At 41.0% G+C, this 12,756-nt stretch overlaps 1 protein-coding gene across 1 annotated transcript in view; it reads right to left on the bottom strand.

Moving 5' to 3' along the window:
• The window catches only part of PXDNL (peroxidasin like), a 285,265-nt gene that overhangs the window by 49,607 nt on the left and 222,902 nt on the right, over positions 1–12,756 (bottom strand). Inside the window, exon 17 of the mRNA XM_007058778.4 lies at positions 7,567–9,070. Coding sequence (XP_007058840.2) covers positions 7,567–9,070 — 1,504 coding nt within the window. The remainder of the gene's footprint in view (positions 1–7,566; positions 9,071–12,756) is intronic.

Here is a 12,756-nt window from a genome sequence, read left to right as displayed (position 1 = left end):
GCACACGAAATTGCAAGCCCATTAGCAAGAATTTTTAATGAATCTGTAAACTCAGGGGTTGTACTGTATGATTGGAGAATTGCTAACATAGTTCCTATTTTTAAGAAAGGGAAAAAAAGTGATCCGGGTAACTACAGGCCTGTTAGTTTGACATCTGTAGTATGCAAGGTCTTGGAAAAAATTTTGAAGGAGAAAGTAGTTAAGGACATGGAGATCAATGGTAAATGGGACAAAATACAACATGGTTTTACAAAAGGTAGATCGTGCCAAACCAACCTGATCTCCTTCTTTGAGAAAGTAACAGATTTTTTAGACAAAGGAAATGCAGTGGATCTAATTTACCTAGATTTCAGTAATGCGTTTGATACCGTGCCACATGGAGAATTATTAGTTAAATTGGATAAGATGGGGATCAATAGGAAAATTGAAAGGTGGATAAGGAATTGGTTAACAGGGAGACTACAGCGGGTCCTACTGAAAGGTGAACTGTCAGGCTGGAGGGAGGTTACCAGTGGAGTTCCTCAGGGATCAGTTTTGGGACCAATCCTATTTAATCTTTTTATTACTGACCTCGGCACAAAAAGTGGGAGTGTGCTAATAAAGTCTGCGGATGATACAAAGCTGGGAGGTACTGCCAATTTAGAGAAGGACAGGGATATCCTACAGGAGGATCTGGATGACCTTGTAAACTGGAGTATTAGTAATAGGATGAAATTTAATAGTGAGAAGTGTAAGGTCATGCATTTAGGGATTAATACCAAGAATTTTAGTTGGACGCATCAATTAGAAGTAATGGAGGAGGAGAAGGATCTTGGAGTATTGGTTGATCATAGGATAACTATGAGCCGCCAATGTGATATGGCTGTGAAAAAAGCTAATGTGGTCTTGGGATGCATCAGGAGAGGTATTTCCAGTAGGGATAAGGAGGTTTTAGTAATGTTACACAAGGCACTGGGGAGACCTCACCTGGAATACTGTGTGCAGTTCTGGTCTCCCATGTTTAAGAAGAATGAATTCAAACTGGAACAGGTACAGACAAGGGCTACTAGGATGATCCGAGGAATGGAAAACTTGTCTTATGAAAGGAGACTCAAGGAGTTTGGCTTGTTTAGCCTAACTAAAAGAAGGTTGAGGGGAGATATGTTTGCCGTCTATAAATATATCAGAGGGATAAATACTGGAGAGGGAGAGGAATTATTTAAGCTCAGTACCAATGTGGACACAAGAACAAATGGATATAAACTGGTCATTGGGAAGTTTAGACTTGAAATTAGATGAAGGTTTCTAACCATCAGAGGAATGAAGTTTTGGAATAGCCTTCCAAGGGAAGCAGTGGGGGCAAAAGATCTATCTGGCTCTAAGATTAAACTCAATAAGTTTATGGAGGAGATGGTATGATGGGATAACATGATTTTGGTAATTAATTGATCTTTAAATATTCATGGTAAATAGGCCTGATGGGACGTTAGATGGGGTGGGATCTGAGTTACTACAGAAAATTCTTTCCTGGGTATCTGGCTGGTGAATCTTGCCCATATGCTCAGGGTTTAGCTGATTGCCATATTTGGGGTCGTGAAGGAATTTTCCTCCAGGGCAGATTGGAAGAGGCCCTGGAGGTTTTTCGCCTTCCTCTGGAGAATGGGGTCTGGGTCACTTGCTGGAGGATTCTCTGCTCCTTGAAGTCTTTAAACTACAATTTGAGGACTTCAATAGCTCAGACTAGGTGAGAGGTTTTTCGCAGGAGTGGGTGGGTGAGATTCCGTGGCCTGCGTTGTGCAGGAGGTCGGACTAGATGATCATAATGATCCCTTCTGACCTTAGTATCTATGAATCTATAAACAACCCACTCCCTTTTTCCTCTAGGAAGCAATGCAGAGCATTCAGTCTGTACTGGCTCAGAGAAATGAGACTAGAAAAAAGTAGCGCTCTTTGTGCAAGACAATTACTGCTGATTCTGCTCTGAAACACCTTAATAACAAAGGTGTAAGGATTTCTTACACCAAGGTACTTGTTCTAGATGACTTCACTTAAAACCACTACTGTCTTGAATTATTCCTAACATGTTATTGACCAAAGAGGAAACAACAACGGGCCTCTTGGGGAACAATTAAAAAAAAAAAAGACAAAGGGAAGATGATTATTTTTTCTCAAGAGCATTTTCCCACTACTTCAGCTCAAGTTCTAACAATAATTGCACTGAAAAAATTGTTGGGAGGGTGGACAAGGAAAGCAACAGGGCATGTTGGGAGTGGAGAAAGGAATGTGAGAATGAAAACTTTTCTTTTGAAAAAGACCATCAGCTTGTTGACTTGATTCAAACTTCTTAGCACTAAGACCTGAGATTGTAATATTAGCTCAAATGAGGAGAATTGTATGGGGATACACAGTGATTAAAAATCATAACTGAATAAGATAAGTGACTCTTCGGGACTTTTCTTAAGCTACAAAACTAACTGAAGCCCTTATGTCACACTGGATAAATGATTGTGTCTCTACTGGAAAAACAAGAGATGACAAACAGAAATAGTCAAAAGAGATATACAGTTTCTGGGCCAAGACCATAACAACTGCATAGGTGCCTGAAGTCAATGAGAGATGCTGGGTTTTCAGTACTTTTAAAAGTCAGACCCACTTAATTATAGATTCAAAGCGTAACTTTAGGAATCTCTTTTCCAAAATCTTGGCACAAGAGACTACTGAATGGATGAATAAACTAATGTTCAGAGTACATACTCTAAAGCACACTTCTGAAGTAACAGAAACACAAACATGAATAAATATAACTCAGAAATAGCAATATCTAAGGGAAAAGTACACTAGAAAATAAAATATAAAATGATTATGGGTTACTGAAAAAAAGGCATTTTATCTGAGATAAATGTGTAACAATTCGCAAATACTTTTTGGGCTGCAAATTTGCAGTGGGGGTATAAAAATCATATTTGCTACTACAAACGACAGCATTTCCCCATGAAAAATTAATGGACTTTCATGTAAATATTTCTGCATGTGAGCGTGTGAAAGTGAAAATCAATAGATCTAGTTATAAAAATGGGCTTTCATGAAAACTCCAGATCTGAGCCCTGAACTATGGGGAAGGAAGTGAGATCAAATTTTGCAACTGAATTTTGCAGCCAAGGTTCCATCTCCATTTTCAAGTTCCACATAGAATGGAACTGTGTTGCTAAATGTTGACCACTTTTGCTCGTAGCAGATTCTCAGATGATTTAATCTCTTTTGGTCTTTGTTACTGGAAAAGGTGATTGTGCAACCTTCATCTTGCTCAGAAGCCTGCTCTAGTAGGATTCTGAAACTTTCAACCACAGTCTGTGTGTTTTAGCATCCTGACACTGGCTGCTCAACAAAAATATTCACTTTTATATTTTGGTTTTCACCTGCCCAGTGCATTTCTGATGTCTGATTTCATTCAGGTTATGTTCCACATTGTCACCTTTTAAAGTTTCAGTTTCTAGTCATAGAATCACTGAATACAGATTTCTGTGTCTATGTTCCTACTGATTGAAATGAATAGCTTATCTCAAAATGCCTTATCTGTTTTTAAGTGACATCTTAAAGCTTTCTTGTTCACTGTTGCATTTTTATCAGTAATGATAATTGTTTTGTTCTATATACTTTTCTGCACTTTGAAACCAATGATGTGTACAGTGCTACATAAAAAGCAGTAGTGCTGTATATTTTTTGTGTAGGATTATACAATTTTAGATTCCAATTGCAGTAAACAAATTACGTACACATTCAGTATGAATACTTTTGAGTACATTTTGTTTGCACAGTAGGGAAGCAATGCACAGTATTGATTCACATAGCATTTGAATATATTGTTCATGAAAAAGAAATGCACTGCTAAGATCTGAATCCTGGTCATTTGTACAACTTGTGAGCAGAAGAACTGTGAAGGGGTCAGAAACAGGTCCTCTTAATCTGGAGACAAGGTGTGGATCATCTACACATACCCTGAAACTAAAGCAGCAGCTAAGGAAGATATGACTATACATTAGGAGCTAGAGATCTGAACCTGGCAGAACCGCCCACTAGCGAGGGTCCACAGCTGGGGGTAGGGGAACTCGGGCCCTCCCTATTCCACCAGGTTCCAAACCAGGGCCCGGTGAACAACAGTTTCAATATGTGACCTAGTGTGGGTGCCCTTATACTTGTTCCCTGGGCTCCAGCTTTGGTTCCTCCATCTTTGCCACTGGTCAGTTTCTAGATTACCCCTGAAGTTCTCTTTAATAGCATGCTGGATCACCACACTTTCTCCATCAGCATGGCTTGCTATTCCCTGCCTCTGTAGAGTGAAGGGCCTGTGGCAGCTTGTCAGTGGAGCATGGTCTCAACTGTGTGGAGCCCCAGCAGCTTCTCTGCAGGAGCTTGCAGCACATGTCTTCTCCTCTGCTCTGTCTGCCCAGACTGAGAGGAGTTGCTCCCTTTTGAGCCCCACCTCCAATGTGAGATTGCCCAGCAGGAGCGGCTGGACAGCACCTTCTGGGCCCAGAGCTTCTCTTTAACCATCAGTTCACCAGCGTGGACCTCGTACAACCCATCACACTACACCAGAGCTAGAGGTGTAATATCCAGCTTGAGGAGACATACCTGCACTAGCACTGATCAAGCTAGCTTGCTAATAATAGCAGTGTAGCTATCAGGGTACAGGTGGTGGGACAGGTTAGATGTCCTGAATACACACTACTACTAGTGTTTCAGATGGGACTGCATTCAGGGGAGCTAGCTATGCTGCTATTTTTAGTCCACTAGCTCAGTCAGAACTAGCATGAGTACATCTGTCCAAGCTGGAAATTACACCTCAGCTCCAGTGCAGACATACCCTTAGAGAATGAGAAGCTAACTAGTCATGTCATTGACCTCCCCCATGCTTTTAACAACACAAAGGGAAGGCTGAGTTGCTATTTATTTTGTCAAGCTCTCTAGAGTTCAGTATAAACAATTACTAGTTCCTTATTTCATCATATTTACAGGCTAGTGAAAGAAAACATAAGTTTAAAAAATTTGCTATACTACATTATCTCTATAATGTGTTATATATGTTAAACACCTCTGCAAGCCATGTACAGCTAGTGAGACTTTATTCCAGTAAGAAGGGTTACATATATTTTCTTGGAAATGCTCAGAGCCTTCATAAAAAAAATCAAATCCCTATATTTCTCCATAAACATAAGCAAAAGGACAGAGCACCAGTCACCTTAGGTCAAGAGTTTGAATCCAGCTTAGGTCAGGGATGACAGAAAATCATTACTATCTGACTACTGTTTGTTAGCCTACATGGAATGAGTTCATCATCACAGTCCACTTCCAAATGCACAGGTGTTTGCATCAGAAAAACCCAGTAGTGTTAGTCATGATGGCACTAATTACCAGCATTGTTGGGAGTCCAACAGAGAAGCAAATAGGTCATTTTTATGCCTATCATTTCACTTTTAATTATGGTCCCTCCAAGCTAGGGTTGAGGCACATTAGAGAGACTAGAACCACATTAACATGGGGAAATGCTTTCTACTGCACTCATTCTGCAACAGATCTTTAGTAAGGGATCTTTAGTAAGGGATATTAGATGGGGTGGGATCTGAGTTACCCAGGAAAGAATTTTCTGTAGTATCTGCCTGGTGAATCTTGCCCATATGCTCAGGGTTTAGCTGATCGCCATATTTGGGGTCGGGACGGAATTTTCCTCCAGGGCAGATTGGAAGAGGCCCTGGAGGTTTTTCGCCTTCCTCTGTAGCATGGGGCACGGGTCACTTGCTGGAGGATTCTCTGCTCCTTGAAGTCTTTAAACCACGATTTGAGGACTTCAATAGCTCAGACATAGGTGAGAGGTTTTTCGCAGGAGTGGGTGTGTGAAATTCTGTGGCCTGCGTTGTGCAGGAGGTCAGACTAGATGATCATAATGGTCCCTTCTGACCTTAGTATCTAGGAATCTATGAATCTACCATTTGCCATTTAAATTATTATTATTTATACCACACAACGAACAAGCTTTCTGGTTGCTTGGCTAAACAAAAGTACTTTCAAGCTAATATTGGACATAACATCACTGGGTTGAGGGGAAACAACAGTATGGAGGAGACTGCAGGAGGAAAGATGGGGGCATCTCATCAGTGAGATAATATTGTAACTCATTGAGGGTTAATGTGCTATTTGGTGGAAATCTGTTCCATTTCCAGATCATCACAAATTAATATCTCTGCACACTCTTTTGTTGACTAGGCCTCACAACAGCTGTGGGTCCTGAGGAGTAATTACAGTGATCAGATCAGTGTCCTTGTGAACTAGTTTAGGAAGGGGATTCCTCATGTAAAGAGTTCAGCATGGAATCAGCCCAGAAACACTTTTGGGAGAAGCAGATAAGCCAGGCATCAAGAAAGAAATGAAAGAATGGTGTGTTTGACAGTAAGTGGGGGAAGCAGAGAAGATTTCAGAGGACAGATAAGGAGTTTTGTTTTGCTCATATTAAATTTAAGTTGATGGCAATACATCAGAAGTAGATGCGAGATTAAACCATGTGAGATGCAGGACTAGGTGAGGAGTGTCAGATAAAGAGTAGAGAGGTAGCTCTGGTCATCTTCAATGTACAGACAGTAGCTGGGAGTATGTGAGCAGATGAGATCACCCAGAGAAAAGGCATACAAATCAGAAGAAGGAGCCAAAAAACAGAGCTCTGCCAGACTCCACAGTAAAGGGAGAATAGAGGAGAAGCCACCTAAAAGACGCTGGAAGAGTGATGAGAGAAGGAGAACCAGTAGAAAACTATAAAAAAAGCAAGAAAGGATAAGTTGCTGAGGAAGAGGATATGATCAACACTGTCAAACACAGCTAAAAAATTAAGGAGGATAAGGATGGAGTAGAGGTCTGTAGATTTGGTCAAGAAAGGCTTGTTAGAAATCTTGTGTGAGCAGTTTTGGTGGAGTGGAAAGGGTGGAAGCCAGACTGGGGGCAGGGGATCCAGGATAGAGATGATGGAAAGAAACTCAGGTAAAGAGCTATAAATGGCTCATCCAGTGTGTTTGGAGAGGACAGGAAGGAAGGAAGGAAGGAAGGAAGAATAGCTGGAGAGAGAAATAGGACTGAGGATGGGGAAACCTTATCATGCTTGTATGTTGACGGAAAGAAGCCAGAGGAGAATGACAAGTTAATTAGAAGAGAAGAGGAGAGATTAAAAGTGGGGGTAAGAGAGTTCAGATGGGAGAGAAATAGGGTCAAAGAGGTAGGTGGAGCACTTGAGGAGAGCAGGCAAAAAGAGGTCAGTGCCAGTTATTTGGAAGAAGAAGGAAAAGGTCTGAGAAAGGCTGAGGGAAGATAGAGGAAGGGAGATCGAGATCTGGAAGAAGAGAGATCGCAATCATCTTGTTTGAAAAACAAGAAAAAATTGCATGGAGAGGGAGAGAGGTGTGTGACTAAGATTTTAAGAGGGAGTTTGCAATTTTAAAACCATTTAAAAACAAACGGACTTGCCATGGCCTCTGATGAGACATTAAGATATAGTATTAACTGCCATGTATCACACACAATAAGTGTATTTTCACTAATACTCACTTTTTCAGCTTTTCTCTAATCTTTGGCTCTTTAATCTCATTGTGAAGATCCTCAAACGTCTCAACTGAGGTTAAATTACAGAAAACCCTATAGTCAACGTACGGAGGAATCCCATGGTCACGCCCCCTCTGGATATTCGTAGCTGCCAGATCCAGAGCCACTGAGTGTGCCATGGAGAAAAGCCTCTCGGTCAGCTCCAGGTTCAAAAGCTGAGAAGGTACTCGCATTTTACCAGCAACACCAAAAAGACCACGCAGAAGTGGATCAATGCCACCTTCCTGGATTATCCGGAATGGTGAAAAGAAAGCTTTGTGAAGTGAAAGGTGGCCTTGTGAGATTTCTCCAAAGGTCTCATTCAACCGATAAAGAATCGGATTGATCAATGTGTGGCCAAACCTAAAAGCTGCAGTTGCAAAGGCATTAATAATCCCGGCATTGACATTGGGGTTATAGCCTTTGTAGTCACCCATCATCTTCATGCCGTGGTCACCAAGGATCTTGGGTAGCCAGTGGCTATAGGTAATATGTTGCATCTGTGCACCAACAATCTTTCTGGCTTCATTGTAAATAGTATCTCCATCCCAGTGTGGGTTCATTTTCAACAGTGCCCTTGCTATGCGGTTATGTTCACGGAACCACAAAGTGTGCATGGCTGTGAGGCCCAGCTGCTCATTCGCTCGGTGATCTCCTGCAAGGAAGCAAGGTAAGGAGCTTTCATTTTCATCTCTTGTGCATTCAGTTGGGGGACCTGTGGCAAATGGTAATAAGTGCTTTCCAGAAGATGGGACAAGCAGGCCTTCCTTGAGGAGACCATGTTGATTTGTATTATCCCTTAACTCTTCTGACTCCCTGTCAGAGCTTGCATAAACATTAGAAGCATCGATATATGATGTTAGATGGTTTATCTGCTCCCTTGCATAGACTGAATTCATTATTAAAGAAGTCATCCCACTACCGCAAACTGGGCTTGAGCGAACAAAGAACATACATTTAGAATTTGTCACTCGGGGATCATTCTGAGGAATAATGATGGGGAAGCAAGGTGGATCATTAGTACACACTGAGCTACAAGACTGTCCATCAGAAAAACGAGACATACTCAGTGCAGGCACTGTCTGATCCAAGTCATGGTCTAAAAGCTGGCCCCACTGCATAAGCATATGAGTGTACCTATCATCAGGAGTTATGGTCTCTGTACCAATCATTTCTATTGAAATAAGCCTTGGTAGTGGAAGAGGATAGCCATTATACAAAGAGTCATGACTGACACTCCTGGGTAAGTTAAAGCCATTTTCGTACACAGGTTTAAGGATCCGTTCGAAAGCAATCAAAGAGGCACCCCACATTGGGTGCTGTAGGTTGTTGCATGTTCCATCGTAGCTTCTGTACTTTTGATGGAAACAGATGTCAGAGCAGTTTGGGAAACGCCTGTGAGCTGTACATCCAGAGAGATTGGCAATCAGACTGAGGTAGTGTGGGGAAACCAGGTCATTGTAGCGAAACTCTGAAACACAACATTTGAAGAAATTAATTGATCTCATATAAAAGAGAAGTGTAAGAATCCATGTAAGATTCTTAAGTTCAATATTAATTAATGGTGTTTATACCTGGATAGAAGTCTCTTTATCATAAAGTGTTTGTCATGATATAGGCCTTACTGAATTTCTGATAGACTGTGGGTCTGCTCCTGCTCCTGGAGAAGTTAATGGCAAATCTCCTATTGATTTAAACAGGGGGCAGGAATGGGCTGTGGAGGAAACACTGAAGTGATAGCAACAACAGCTAAAATGGGGCGTGATGTGAATACCAGAGAGGGCTAAAAAATAATATACAGAAATGCTAAAACTATATAAAATAGGTCTGAAATATGGGCAGGTAACAACCCAACCGATATTTAAGATGGAAAACGCAAGCTAATATAGCTGGAAGATGAGGGAGGAGGGAGAGAAGCCTTATCAAGGGGAGGCAGATATCTGGAAGGCAGTAATGCTGAAAGAGGACTAAGAGTGATAGTGCAAATTAAATTTCAGCTAGCAATGCAATATGAGAGCAAAAAAAATATTTTGTTTCTGTTTTTAAAGCAGAGACATTGTGTCATGGACTAGGGAGGTAATAATCTCTGATGAAACCAGACCGAGAATACTGCATTTAGTTCTTGAGCCTGAATGACAGAAAGTTTTAGATAAACTGGAGAAAATTCAGAGAAGAACAACTGACAATATTTAAAGGGCTGAAGGGACTGATTTATGAAGAAAGATAAAAAGAAACATAATAGCTTGGCCAAACAAAGGCTAAGGGAGATATTAGAACTGTCTACAAGTATTTGGCGGATAGAAACATCAAAGAGAAAGAATGCACCGGGGATGAGAATAAACTGATAGGAGGAAACTGGGCAAAGGAAAAACAGGCTGAACATTGGAAAATCGTCTTTAAACAGAAAAATATATTAGCCTACAGAAGACACTCCACTGAAGGTGGTGAATGATCCATTATTTCAGTAATTTAAAACTGAACTGAATAAATTAATAAAGCACTGGAAAGTATACTGTAGGAATGAATCTAGGATTGGCATGGGATAGACTACTGGTAAAAGGTTTTTACATCCTCTCCATAGCTAATTTATCCAGTTCCATAAACCACACAAAAATACCCTGCAGAAATCAGAATATTCTTTCAGTTATTTATAATATTTTCACTACTGAAAACAGTCCTCTAAAGCTCTTCCACACATTTCCATTGTAGCTCACTGTACATCAGTGCCACACTCTGCCCACAATAAATTTCTCTTGTAATAAACTCCATTACAAAATATATGTTACTAAGAAACTGGGTAAAGGGGAGACGACAGCAGGTCATACTGAAAGGTGTACTGTCAGTGTGGAGGGAGGTTCCCAGTGGAGTTTCTCAGAGATTGGTCTTGTGACCAATCTTATTTAACATTTTAATTAATAAGCTTAGCACAAAAACGGGAGTATGCTAATAAAATTTGTGGATGACAGAGAGTTGCGAAACATTGCCAATACAAAGGAGGACCAGAATATCATACAAGATTTGGATGACCTGGAAAACTGGAGTAATAGAAATGGGATGAAATTTAATAGTGCAAAGTGCAAGGTCATGTACTTAGGTAGTTGTGACAGAATGTACTCTTGTGTCCACATCCTGAACACTATTGCAATAATCTTTGCATAAAGTATGCCTTGTGAGATATTTAAAAACTCAGTTTGGTGACCAGTAATATCATGGCAAAATGCATATAGCAGTGTTATATGTGAAGCTGATAGGCCATTACTTGCTAAGTGGCCATTCTTTGGCAGGAAAGGGGACAAGGGCAAACAAAATCTACATCTTAGCAAAGAAACAGCATGGAGTTGCCTTCCACACAGACTGCCTGTTGCCTTTCTCCCAGCTGGAAATGCTTCTCAAAACAGGCAACAAACTATAAAAAGACACCCCAACGCACCCCCTCTTCTTCCCTTTCTGTCCATCGATTCACTGCACAGAATGGGACAAAGGAGCAGCCATTAAACAGAAGAAGGGGTCCTGGCCTAAGAAGTTTAGCCAGTAAGACTGTTGAAAGCATGTGGAGAGAAAAACTTCGCTTTGACTTTAACATAGTTTGGTAAGGTAGGCATTAGTTGTGTTTTATCTTTATTTTTCTTGTAACCATTTCTGACTTTTATGCCTCATTACTGGTATTCACTTAAAATCTATCCCTCTGTAGTTAATAATCTTGCTTTATTGTTTTATCTAATCCGGTGTGTTTAAATTGAAATGTCTGAAGAACTAGTAAGATGGCATAGTATTATCTTAAATAAATAATGGACTTAACATACTTGTATTGTCCTGGAGAGGGCTGTGCAGTACAGGACATATATTTCTGGGGGGAAATCTAAGACTGACAGTGTGTTTGGGTCACCTTGCAGTATAACCAAGGCTGGTGAGAGCCAAGGTGTTGCTGGTGGGCTGCAACACACACAGAGACATAGCTGGAGGCTGTTTGTGAGAAGTCCAAACTGGAGGCTACAGCTGCAAAGCAATGGAAAAGGAACCCCATGTCATAAATATAAAGGGAAGGGTAACCACCTTTCTGTCCAGTGCTATAAAATCCCTCCTGGCCAGAGGCAAAACCATTTCACCAGTAAAGAGTTAAGAAGCTAGGATAACCTCGCTGGCACCTGACCCAAAATGACCAATGAAATCGAAGGGGGACCAATGAGGGGACAAGATACTTTCAAAGCTGGAGGGGGGGGGTGGAACAAAGGGTTTGTCTGTCTGTGTGATGCTTTTGTCGGGAACATATCAGGAATGCAGCCTTACAACTCCTGTTAAGTTAGTAAGTAATCTAGCTAGAAATGCGTTAGGTTTCCTTTTGTTTAATGGCTGGTAAAATAAGCTGTGCTGGAGGGAATGTATATTCCTGGTTTTGTGTCTTTTTGTAATTTAAGGTTTTGCTTAGAGAGATTCTGTATGTTTCGAATCTGATTACCCTGTAAGGTATTTATCATCCTGATTTTACAGAGGTGATTCTTTCACCTTTTCTTTAATTAAAATTCTTTTAAGAACCTGGTCAATTTTTCATTGTTCTTAAGATCCAAGGGTCTGTGTTCACCTGTACAAACTGGTGAGGATTCTTATCAAGCCTTCCCCAGGAAAGGGGGTGTAGGGATTGGGGGGATATTTTGGGGGAAGATGTCTCCAAGTGGGCTTTTTCCCTGTTCTTTGTTTAAAACGCTTGGTGGTGGGAGCATACAGTTAAAGGACAAGGCAAAGTTTGTACCTTGGGGAAGTTTTAACCTAAGCTGGTAAGAATAAGCTTAAAGGTCTTTCATGCAGGTCCCCACATCTGTACCCTAGAGTTCAGAGTGGGGAAGGAACCTTGACACCCCATCTTAGAGGACAGGGTGATATGTCTACTCATTAGTCTGGACTGTACCATAGGTATGTCACAGTTATATTCTGCTATAAGTTGGGGATGTACCAGCTGGAAGCAACAGAGTAGGAGAAAGACCTGGGTGTATTGGTTGATGACAGGATGACTATGAGCAGCTAATGTGATATGGCTGTGAAAAGGCTAATTAAATCTTAGGATGCATCCAGTGAGGTATTTCCAGTAGAGACAGGGAAGTATTATTACCATTATACAAGGCACTGGTGAGACCTGATGTGGAATACTGGGTGCAATTCTGG

This window comes from Chelonia mydas, chromosome 2, assembly GCF_015237465.2.
Source record: "Chelonia mydas isolate rCheMyd1 chromosome 2, rCheMyd1.pri.v2, whole genome shotgun sequence".
In the NCBI taxonomy this organism is placed as follows: domain Eukaryota; kingdom Metazoa; phylum Chordata; order Testudines; family Cheloniidae; genus Chelonia; species Chelonia mydas.
The sequence above is the reverse complement of the archived record's forward strand: the minus strand, read 5'-3'. Positions and strand labels throughout refer to the sequence as shown.